General features: G+C 42.3%; 1 protein-coding gene across 1 annotated transcript in view; it reads left to right on the top strand.

The window, feature by feature from the left end:
- Nucleotides 1–387: 387 nt before the first annotated feature.
- MED27 (mediator complex subunit 27) overlaps nt 388–12,469 on the top strand; it is a 202,054-nt gene continuing 189,972 nt past the window's right edge. The window contains exons 1-2 of the mRNA XM_012744084.2: nt 388–658; nt 2,704–2,848. Coding sequence (XP_012599538.1) covers nt 456–658; nt 2,704–2,848 — 348 coding nt within the window. The 5' untranslated portion in view covers nt 388–455. The remainder of the gene's footprint in view (nt 659–2,703; nt 2,849–12,469) is intronic.

Raw genomic sequence — 12,469 nt, 5'->3', positions numbered from 1 at the left:
TCAATAGAAAGGGCCCAATTCTTCTTCACCACAATGCCCGACTGCAGGTCCCACAACCAACGCTTCAAACGTTGAACAAATTGGGCTACAGAGTTTTGCCTCATCCACCATATTCACCTGACCTCTCTCCAACTGACTACCACTTCGTCAAGCCTCTCGACAACTTTTTTGCAGGGAAAATGCTTCCACAACCAACAAGATGCAGAAAATGCTTTCCAAGAGTTTTTCCAATCCCGAAGCACGGATTTTTATGCCACAGGAATAAACAAACATCTCTTGTTGGCAACAATGGGATGATTGTAATGGAAGCCCTTCCGCAGACCTGCCCACACAAGCTAGCGGGGGCAGCCCCGCGCACACTACATTTCCCAGAGGCCTTCGGGGCATACGTCATCATAGCGCGCGGCTTTTTGTCACGAAGCCGGCTGTAGAGAGCTCGCTGTGGCGGCTGCAACATGGCGGACGTGCTAAGTGTCGGAGTGAACCTGGAGGCCTTTGCCCAGGCCATCAGTGCCATCCAGGCGCTACGCTCCAGTGTGAGCAGGGTGTTCGACTGCCTGAAGGATGGCATGCGGAACAAGGAGACGCTGGAGGGCCGGGAGAAGGCCTTCATTGCGCACTTCCAGGACAACTTGCATTCGGTCAACCGGGACCTCAAGTAGGTACCGGCTGAAGGGGCCGGGGTCGGGGACCGGCCCCGCTCCGACCCTGCCAGACCCCGCTGGAGTCTTCCCAGTCGGGAGCTGTTCTCCATTTCCTTGCTCCCTGTTCTCTTTCCGTCCTCTCCAAGCCTCTGTCTGCCTCTCAGGGACACCTCATCCCAATCCCCGCTTTCTCGTCTCCCTTCTCTTGGCCTCCTGGTCCTGGGGGTCTCCTGCCGTCCTGAACCCGCTGTGTGGTCGTCCCATTCTTGACGAGGAGGCTCTTCCCATGAACTTCAACTTCTCCTCTGAGCTTGTCAGGTTCCTCACCTGTAACACTCTGTGCCCCATGGTGTCTGATCAGAATGTGCTGGTAGTCCAAACAGGAGCTTGTCAGCGCTCCCTCAAACCCAAATAAATGCACCCGATCAGTTTAGTTACAATTCCTCACTCCTTAACCTGGACTTCCATCAGTTCCACTCCCACCCACCCACACACACGACAAAACAGGCCTTGATCTATTTTTCCCTCTCCCCCTACCCTCTCCAAAAGCCACCTCATCCGTATCCGCACTCCTGCTCTCACTGCTCCTGTTCAGTTCCTTCCCCAGTAGAGACCTAATCTCTATTCTCTTAACCAGTTTAATCACTTATGCTTAACCCCCCAGCCCACATTCTCAATTTGTGGCCATTTAGGGTGAAGGATTGTACAATTCCTTCTCTTTCTTACAAGGGACCTTGCCTTCTTTACTTATACTTTGTGTTGTAAGAAGTAAATGAGAGGATGTTTGCAAAACGCCAGGCACATAGTAGGCACTTCTTGATTGTTTAGGTTCTGAACTTTCCTTCCCCTACCTAAGAGAGTCAGTCCTTCCCAGTAATGTTAGAATTTCAGGATTTTTGCCTTTTACTTCTCAGAACTGACCTTAGCAAAGGAAGGCATTTGGTGAGCTAGTCATCCTATGATTCTGGACTTATTTGGTTTTCTTTTCTTTAACTTGGTCTCCTTAGTAACCAGATGGAAAGAGGAGGTAGGATGGAGGAGGAGGTGGTGGCCAAACCGTGGGTGTCTTTTTGTTTTCCCCCAAGTAGTTGCCATAAATCACACACCCCTCAACTCCCACATCCACTTGCTGTTCTCTGGCACAGCGCCAAGCACCAGTTAATACTTTCCCTGTGTGAGGGAATGCACTAGTGGTTCTTTCCTCGCTCCCATTCTTTCTTTAATTTGCTTCCCTTTGTAATGTTCAGCGTGTTATAACCCTTCACTATTTTTAGAAACTTTAAGAATCTTTACTCCTTTGCCTTCTTAAATCTTTGTACAGAAGTGCTAAGAAGAGGTAGCTGAAGATTCTAAAATGAATGTGGCATGAGAAGCTGTTCCTAGAGAGTCTTTTGTTGCAGTTTAGGACTGGCCCCTCAGAATGTGCTCCTGGAATGTGTTTTTGTTGTTGGCTCACTTTCCCAAGCTTCTCCAGGGTTTTCCTGCTAGACTGAAGTGTGTTTGTTTGACACAGCCCCCTCGGTTGTGTCTTCCCATTCCATTTGTTTATTTTATCTCTTTGTTTTGTTAAGTTTTACCATCTGTGAAGCATCATGTACAAATCTATCCCTATGTGAATGATAAATAATCATCATTTATTCAGGTACTTGCCTTACTGCCAAATGTAATGATCTGCACGAGGGTCTGAAAACCCTTAGTGAGAGGCAGTTTTACGCTACAGTTCAAAATTCAAGAAAGGTCCCCCGCCCCACCTGATTTGAGTTGTTAAATTCTGATTTAAGGAGTCTTATTGATGGTAGGTGCCCTTAACTTTTTTCCTCCTTTGTAGTGGTACCATGGAACTCTGTTTTAAATTAAGATAAGCTTCCCTTTAGATTTTATTTTGTGTGTGTGTGTGTGTGTGTGTTTTAATGTCCCTAATCTTTTTTACCTTTCAAAGAGTATTTCTTAAGGGACTTCTGATGGATAGTTTGAAGAGCAGTCTTTGACCATTGTGGCTGGCTTCCCCATGGAGGTTAAGTGGACTCAGGTTTATTTGCTTTATCTATTTACTTTTCAGTGAGCTGGAGCGTCTGAGCAATTTGGTAGGCAAGCCATCTGAGAACCATCCTCTCCATAACAGTGGGCTGTTAAGCCTGGATCCTGTGCAGGACAAAACTCCCCTCTATAGTCAACTTCTTCAAGCGTACAAATGGTCAAATAAGGTAAGGGAGATGTCATAAATTGAGCTAATTTATGAAAAGCCAAGTTTTCTAGTGTCCCATAAATGCAGAAAGGGAGGGTAAGTTTTATTTCTTTTTTGTTGTTGATTTAGCATGGGGTTTTAGAGTTGGAAATTTTAGAATTCTCCTACAAGCTGTTTTTTAGTCCTTTGAAGTCTTTGGGGATTATTAATCCCCAAAGATTACCTGAGTATCATTATTAATGATACTCAGGTAATTAAAAAAATTCTAAGTCAGATGTATTTAACTTGGAGACTGGGTATAGAGAACAACTTTCATGAATCCCTTGAAATTATATGCAATATGTGTGGTATGTGCATTTTTGTCTGGGGAAGGCTTCCTGTCTTTCATCAGATTCTCAGAGAAGTCCATAAGCCCCAGAAGGTTAAGGACTGGTAGTCTGAATGTTCAGCCATTCACATTGTTTATGTTCTTGTATTATCTTTTCCCCTGTTACTGATGGAAGAGTATTGCTAGAATACTGTTTGTTAGATTGCTCTCTAATTAGACCCCATCTAAGTGAGGGTCTTAACCTCCATAGAATTAACCTCCATAGAATTTGATATTGATGGTTTCCTTCAGCAGAGAGGCCCAAGGCATAGACTCTAGGGCAGCTGTAAAAGGAAAACTAAACTGTAGTCTAAAAATAGTAGGAACAATTAGGCTCATAAGTCTGGAAACAGTTTGTTTACCAAAGAGTTCCTTTTGTTTGGGTGCTGTGTGTTGTATATGTTTGTTTTTTGTTTTTTTAATGTTGATAGGGAACTAGAATACACTTTAGGGACAATTTTGGAAACTTTTTTCATTATACTGTGCTATCTTGGAGATAATTGTTCATACAATTACTGGTCATGTAACTGTATACAGGGCTATGCCCCCTCCAGTTATCCATTGTTGTTTTCCTCTTTTCTGTGGCCTTTTCTCCTAGGTCTTGGATGACAGATGGACCTTGACAGTTTTTCTGGTGTGAAGAATTTTTTTTTTTTTTAAATTCTGTGGCAGGGGGTGGTATTTTAGTATTCTTTTTTTTTTTTTTTTTTTTTGAGACAGAGTCTCGCTTTGTTGCCTAGGCTAGAGTGAGTGCCGTGGCGTCAGCCTAGCTCATAGCAACCTCAAACTCCTGGGTTCAAGCAATCCTGCTGCCTCAGCCTCCCAAGTAGCTGGGACTACAGGCATGTGCCACCATGCCCGGCTAATTTTTTCTATATATATTAGTTGGCCAATTAGTTTCTTTCTATTTATAGTAGAGACGGGGTCTTGCTCTTGCTCAGGCTGGTTTTGAACTCCTGACTTCGAGCAATCCGCCCGCCTCAGCCTCCCAGAGAGCTAGGATTACAGGCGTGAGCCACCGCGCCCGGCTATTTTAGTATTCTTTGGTTTTAAGTGGAACACTGAAAGAAATGAGTCTGAAATTCAGAGAGAAGGTGATTTATCATGTGGTACTAAAGAAAGAACTTGAACCTTGAATGCGTACATTTAGCCTTTCTCCCAAACTCTGGGTTGCCAGTGAAAGAAACCCAATTTGGTCTAGATTTAGTGGGGGAAAAAAAAGCATGGGGGATTTCACTGGTTTAAGGAACTACAATGTTCAGGTGGTTTCTTATAATGAGGCTGAGCTCATGAGGCTCAGGGTGTTCTGGTGGTGTGGCTGAAGTTTGTCACTCCCTTGCCCCCTCTAGGTCTGGTTTCATTTGTTGACCTGATGCTCTCCAAGTGGTAGAAAAGATGGCCCAGCAGATATAGGAGTGCATAGTCCTTATACCTGGTCCTTCTCACCTAGTGTCCATGTCAGGCCTTGGAAAAAGGATTCTGGCCCTGCCTGGTGGGTGCTCTCTGTGACAGTTCATTGAGTCCATGGATGCGATTCTCAGTTTGGATCACTTGAAACACAGGAAAGGGGACTCCTTGGAGTTGGAGAGAAGCTGTTCCCAAAAAGGGGATGCAGGGAAGATATAAAAAAAATTACAGGTATCTGTTACAGTTGCAAGGCCAGACAGGAGACTGTCCTAGCCCTATGCAGACAGCACTGCCCTCTTAGGCTGTCTTATTTAAGCTTCCTTGTTTCCCCAGGGGTACTCTTGGTCCTCTAAACCTGAGTTTACCTGGTGATTGGATAGAATCTGATCAGTAGTGCATGGTGTGACTTAATTTCTGGTTGGACTCCCTGCGGAAAGTCTTGCTTTTTTGAGAACCATCAAGATATTGTTTCTAGGCAGCCACTGCCAATTATTCAAAAGAGAGCTGTAGGGAAAACATGTTTTTTATTTCTGTTATAGCAGATGATGTTCTATGTGACTATTAGTTATTTATGACTTAACCTTACTCTAGAATAGATTTAAGGTAGATTATAAGAATATGTATAGGGAGGGGGGGAAATGGGCATTTATTGAAACCTTAAAATCTGTACCCCCATAATATGCCAAAATAAAAAAAAAAAAAGAATATGTATAATCCTGAAAGAAAAGAATTAGACAAGGATAAGTATGCCTATGTACATTTCTTTAATAAACTCAAGAAGTAGCCTCAAGAAATAAGCCAGTATTCTTTTTGGTGTCTAGACAGGGAAGCCATGCCAATGTATTGCATGGGTAAAGTTGTTCTAGAAATAGAACAACTATTATAGTGATGAGGACTATAGTGGCTATATAGGCTACTATATAGGCTATAGTGATGAAGACTTTTCATTGGTGGGAAGATTTAGGCTGATCCTAAGACCACGAGTGACTGGGGTTGAGTGACTTGTCTTACACTGAAGTGATGACACTTAACTTTTGAATGAAGGTAGTTTAATGATTCATTGAATTTAGTTGTTCAATTATTAAAAGTTCCTGCCCCTGATCTCCATCCTTGCCCCAAAGTGGAAAAGAGGCTAAATGAAGGAAAAGAAATATGTATATGGAATTTCTTTCCCTTGAGATGCTATATATTAAAAGTATATGTATAAATTTACCACAGATTATAAATCCTATATGAGCAATATGAAGAGATACAGAGGTTATAGCCATGTCCCTGGCCTGGTGAGGTTAAGCTCCTGTAGGAGCTATGTTCTTTAACTCTCTAGTGCCACCAGCACAAGTGAACAGCTAAGAGAGTTTAGCTCCTTATTTTACTACTCAACAGACTGAGGCCCATTGAACATACCTGTTTATAGCTCCCTAGCTAGACTAGAATTTGGGCTTCCTGACTTAATTCAGTGTTCTTTCCTCTAAATCTTGATGCTTTAGTCCAGTTTGCTTAAGGTTTTCAAATATAGGAAACATTTTTTTTCCCATTTACATGCATCCTAGTAACAATTTGTTATATTTTATTCATGAATCTGTATGGATTTTCATAATTTTTAATGGTTTATATCAAAGGGTAGAGATGACAAACGCATGGTGCATAGGTCCTTAACCTATTATTCTTTCTAGGGCAGACATCACTAATCACCCATTGCATTCTTTCTTGCTCAGGCTGTGTGTGCATTGGCTCAGAATCCTTGCAACTCTCTGTTCTGGGCCTAGGCAGCCACTGCCAATTATCCAAAAGAGAGCTGTAGGGAAAACATGTTTTTTATTTCTGTTATAGCAGATGATGTTCTATGTGACTATTAGTTATTTATGACTTACCTTATTCTAGAATGGATTTAAGGTAGATTATAAGAATATGTATATTGGCCGGGCGCGGTGGCTCACGCCTGTAATCCTAGCTCTCTGGGAGGCCGAGGCGGGCGGATTGCTCAAGGTCAGGAGTTCAAAACCAGCCTGAGCAAGAGCGAGACCCCGTCTCTACTATAAATAGAAAGAAATTAATTGGCCAACTGATATGTATATAAAATATTAGCCGGGCATGGTGGCGCATGCCTGTAGTCCCAGCTACTCGGGAGGCTGAGGCAGCAGGATCGCTTGAGCCCAGGAGTTTGAGGTTGCTGTGAGCTAGGCTGATGCCACGGCACTCACTCTAGCCTGGGCAACAAAGTGAGACTCTGTTTCAAAAAAAAAAAAAAAAAAAAAAAAAAAGAATATGTATAATACTGAAAGAAAAGAGGTAGACAAGGATAAGTATGCCTATGTATATTTCTTTAATAAACTCAAGAAGTAGCCTCAAGAAATAAGCCAGTATTCTAATTTCCAGCTGGTGACATAGAAGAAGCAAACAATTAATTATATGTTTATCTTGCCTCTCCTACAAATGAAAGGAGCTTTTTAATTGCTAAAGCTTTCATTTTACCCTCAAAAGAGTTTAAACCAGTAAGTGCATTAATATGCTAAGTGAAGTTTGGGGTAACTTGCTAATGTCAGCTTTATATACCATTGGCTAAGAATTGAAGGTAAAGGCTTTGATACCACCCTTTATGAGATAAACTTTTGGTTTTATGTGCTATTGGCTTTAGAAAAGTCTCATTCATGCCCAATGACTAATTATTTTCTCTAGGGGATTTTGTAATTTTTGTAAAGACAGTTGGAATATTAATTACATGGTAGTTGGCATAATTGTTAGACTAACACATTTAAAAATTAATCTAATCTAATGGAATGATATCAAATTGCTATGAGCAGCACTTTTCCCATGCTGAATTGAGGAAAGAATTGAGCTTTTAACTATTATGTACCTATAGATAATTGTTCTGTAGGAGGATGACAGGCTCTTTTGACCAGGGCAAAAAATAAATGGCATCAATGCTGTCCTTGTAAAATAGTCAATGTAGACTTGATATCACTTATTATATTCAGAGATGCTGAGAGTTAGACTGGGTGGGTTTGACTTTTTCATTTCTTTGTGGCAGAAGGCTACTTGTGTATTTGCCCAGAAAAGCAGACTAAGAACTTTAACCTTTCCCTGGTGATATCTGAAGCAGCAAAGATCCCAGAAGTATCACTTTCTACTGGGCTCAGGAAATAGGCCCAGGGCAAAGTACTGCCATTTATTTATCTATCTAAACTCTATCTACCTTTTTTTTTCAGTCAAAGTCTCACTCTGTTGCCCAGGCTTTCTATCTATCTATCTATCTATCTATCTATCTATCTATCTATCTATCTATCTATCTATCTATCTATCTATCTATCTATCTATCTGTTTATCTATTTATTTAGAGACAGGGTCTTGCTCTGTTGCCCAGGCTGAAGTGGTGAGGTGCAGTGAGGTGCTACTCACTGCAGCCTCCTAACTCCTGGGCTCGAAAGATCGTAGCCAGGACTATAGGTGCACACCACCATGACTGGCTAGTTTTTAAAACATTTTTTATAGAGATGAAATCTTGCAGTGTTGCCCAGGCTGGTTTTGAACTCCTGGCCTCAAGCGATCCTGCTGCCTCAGCCTCTCAAAGTACTGGGATTAGAGGCATTAGCCTGCTTTTTACTTTTTTTAAACATTCTTAATTTTTTATTAAAGAGCAACTTTTTATTCAAAGAATATTCCATTGGAAAGTCTAAAGACATTTCCTCTGTTCTACTGTTCTATCAGAATTTAGTTACTTAATGGCTTTACGTTATTGTAGTATTCATCTCTCACATTTATCTTATAAAGATACTCTTTTGGTTTTCTCATCATGAAGTGAACAAGGTTGGAATTGTTTTACATTGCAACACAAAAACTCCTTTAGGCAGTCTTTCCTCTTTTGAGGGTGCACTAAAAGTCCCAGAGGAGAGAGGCCGTATCCATCTTGTTCCTTGCTGGGAGTTCCCAGCACCTAGCAAGGCGCCTGGTGCACAGTAAGCATTCGGTTGCGATTCACTGACTGAATGAAAGAGTAAATGAATAAAAGCTTTTTCTGCTGAATTTTTAATTTACAGTCCCTTTTGTGGTTCTCTTTTTTGTATTTTTGATGAAGTGTGATAAGGGCATTTCTATTTTCAGCCATTCCAGAGAAATCTAGTTGTGTTGTTTGTAGATGAAAGGAAATTCAGAGATCTTATGGAGTCCAGGGCTGGATTCCAAAAGGGTAACTTGGAAGGGCCAGGGTGAGGTCAGTTGGTGAACTGATGACAAGCTCTTTGAGGGCTGAGGTTAGCAGCTTCATCCATATTATCACTTGCTGAGTTGACAGCCAGTGCTTAGGAGGGGATGAGATGTGGTAGAAGTTTTTTGGAGTTGACTGAGTCAAGCTAACCTGAGTAATTGCATTTGATGTCAGGTTTTAGGCAGCAATGTGAAAACTATAGGGGAAGAAGAGAATCAACTCCACCAGCCTCTTAGGGATAATCCCATGTTGTGAATGATCTAGAACTAATTTCTATTCCCAGTGTTTTCCTCACCACCTGACCCACCCTGATTCATTCTTCTCTCTCTATATCTGACTTATGTTCAAGGAATACAGATTCATTCAGAATATAATAGGAAAGAAAATCGCTTAAATACTCCCAAAGCTTAATCATGATTTTAGGATTGAACACTATTTTGGTTTTTTTTTTTTTTTGAGACAGAGTCTCGCTTTGTTGTCCAGGCTAGAGTGAGTGCCGTGGCGTCAGCCTAGCTCACAGCAACCTCAAACTCCTGGGCTCGAGCGATCCTTCTGCCTCAGCCTCCCGAGTAGCTGGGACTACAGGCATGCGCCACCATGCCCGGCTAATTTTTTATATATATATCAGTTGGCCAATTAATTTGTTTCTATTTATAGTAGAGACGGGGTCTCACTCTTGCTCAGGCTGGTTTTGAACTCCTGACCTTGAGCAATCCGCCCGCCTCGGCCTCCCAAGAGCTAGGATTACAGGCGTGAGCCACCGCGCCCAGCCTCACTATTTTGAATCATTCTTATTATTGGCATTAGCAAAGTTACTAAGTACTGTTCTTACAGGTGTTCTTTCACCTAAACCTAATCTTCATAGTATCCCATCACTCAAAATGAGCTTGCTAGCTTAGTGGATTTGACTATAGTATAGACTACCCTTGTTAGCCTTGAACCCTATACCCTCCTCCTCCCTTCCCACATCCTCAGCCTGGGTACCACGGGAGCCATTATGAAAAGAACAAAGTATAACACAAAGAGAAAACAATGAAATAATATCAACCTACTGGGTTTCTAGATACTATAGAATTCAGAAATAGAGGAAGGTATAACCAGACATATAAAGGCTTAGATATAAGTTTTAGAGTCAGACCACCTGAGTTCTGATCCATCTCTGAACTCACACTATATGTTGAACAGTTTCCTCATCTGTAAAATGGGAATAATACTAGTATAAGTATCATAGAGTTGTAGTGAAGACTAAGTGAGCTAATACATGTAAAATAGGGTAACTCACATATAGTACATACTAAATAAGTGGTAGTTATAATTACCAGGCATAGATAACAGTGCATGCATGTGTATTCATTTATGGAGTGACAATGTGGTTAAGTGTGGTTAAGAGTGTAGGCTCCAGAGCTCAACCACCTTGGTTCATATTCCAGCTCTGCTGCCTGACAGCTGTGAGGCTAACCTCTCTGAGCCTCGGTTTTCTATTCTCTAAAATGGGGATGATAATTGTACTCACCTCAGGAAGATATGAGGACTAAATGAGTTGATACAAATAAAGCACTTGCCTGGCACAGAGTAAGAATGCTCTAGGGCCTGGTGTACTTATATGTGTGTGTGTGTGTGTGTGTGTATGTGTGTGTGTATATATATATATATATAATTTTAAACAATGATGAGGACAGACTCCAGGCAGTTCTGGCCTCCCTTCCAGTAACTTCCTCTCCATCAGCAGGCCTCCCACACTTGACTTTGGTATATTCTCTTGAAGTTCTTCAAATCAGAGATTCCTTTAGGTAATCAGCTCCTTTTCTACCTGAGGAAACCTAAGCATTGAAATCAACAATTCACACATTAGTATGAATAAGTGTGCATGTGTGGGGTTCTTTTCTCATAAAGCCTGGGCGTGGAGGTGAGGGAGTGGGAGCTGGGTGAGGGATGTGGGAATTGCGGCAGTAATGGCAGGTGATGGTCTGGGAAGAAGCCACAGAAGGACTTCGGAGATGGTGGTAAGAAGGGCATGTTCTGCCTAGCGCAGACATTTGTGCACACCGAGATTCTTCTCTCTCAAGTACTAGCTAGGGTGAATTCTCAGAGCTGGGAATTCAGAGCAGTTTTGTAGCCTTTATGGTGGGAAAAATACTGTAGGCCAGCCAGAGGGGATTTTTAGGCTTGTTTCTTTAGGAAAATGTCTGAAGACAAAGGCCAATTTAAAAATAAACATTTGGATTCTATCCCATTTGTAAATGGGGTGCTTGTTACCAGCCTGGGCTCTGGGGTCACACTCTCTTGGGTTTGAATCCCACCCCCGTTTTACCAGCTTTCTGGGGCAAATTGCAGAACCTGTCTGTGCCTGAGCCTCCTAGTCAGTCACATGTGGGTAGTGGCAGCTTCTGCCGGGTCGAGTTGTTGTGAGGATTAATGAGTTTAACACATCTGAGGGACCCAGTGTGTAGTGAGCATGCAGTCAGTGTTATTCTGACTCATTTGAATATTTATGGCAAAGCTTTCATCAGGCAGTGTGTAGTCCACAGAACACTGGGCAGAGCATTCTAGAGAGTGGTCTTTGGCCTTGGCTGTCCATTCTAACTGTGTGACCTCCCACCAGTGGCTTTACTCCCCTAGGTTCTGGCTTCTTCACTGGTGGAATGAAGGGTTGGACTGAATGATCTCACCAGTCCCTTTCATCTCTGCCTCGGGAAGGTTCAATGGAGTTATTGATGTGTTCCTGTGGTTATGGATATGAAAGCATAATCTGAAGAATGGAGAGGAGTATTTTCACCTCTTCTTCTCCTGTCTGGTAATGTTTCTTAAGTACACATAGCCTTTGTGTTGGCTCCAGAGCATCTCAGAATGTATCAGAGTAGAACAGCAGCCCTTGAGGACTTCAGTGGAAAATTACCTTGCAGAGGTTCTGCAGATAGCATTAGCTTCTGGTAACAGACCACGGGTAAATAAATGTTAAGGAAAATCAAGTGATGCCTCTATAATTCTAAATGGTTTCTATCCCAAGGCTTTGGCCCACTTCCACATCTTTATGTTCTGCTTATTAGTTGTGGTTTATGAAAATTGTCACTTTATTGCCTGGAATCTGGTTTGCGATTCCCTGGTTTGTGATTCTTTTTCTATAAAAGAGCAGAAGTCTCCTTGGAAGCTTCCCTGGCTTGCCCTGGGGAGGCTGCAGAGGGTGCTGGGCATGCACAGGCCCCTAGGAGCCAGTCTGTCTGGGGGGTACTCATCTCGGTTCCCTTTCTGGCTCTCTTCTGTTAGCCTTTTCTAGACTGATTAGGTTTGTGTGGTTTGTCCAGAGCCTTCTGGAGATTGTAACCATAGCCTAAAAAGGGCATTTCCTCTTCCAGGAATGTTAAGTAGAAAGGAAATTGTCCCATGTCCCTTTTCTTCATGCTAAGTTGCACATTGGTGGTGGGAAGGAAGCACATCATTGCATATATGGAAAGAATATGTTGTTTCACTCCCGTTTCTTGTCTTCTATTCTTTGTGGCAGTTTGGGCTTAGGAGAAGGTTGCTAGATTTTTAGTACCTCATTCCCCTGTACTGCAGGGCCATCTCATTTGTTCTGCAGCTTCACTTGCCAGCCACATTTGATGACACTTAACTCCATCACCAGCCCAGCTTTCTCCCCTGAGTTCCAGACCCATGTATGGAAGTGC

This window comes from Microcebus murinus, chromosome 12, assembly GCF_040939455.1.
Source record: "Microcebus murinus isolate Inina chromosome 12, M.murinus_Inina_mat1.0, whole genome shotgun sequence".
Taxonomy (NCBI): domain Eukaryota; kingdom Metazoa; phylum Chordata; class Mammalia; order Primates; family Cheirogaleidae; genus Microcebus; species Microcebus murinus.
Note: the sequence above shows the minus strand (reverse complement) of the source record. Positions and strands in the feature narration are given on the sequence as shown.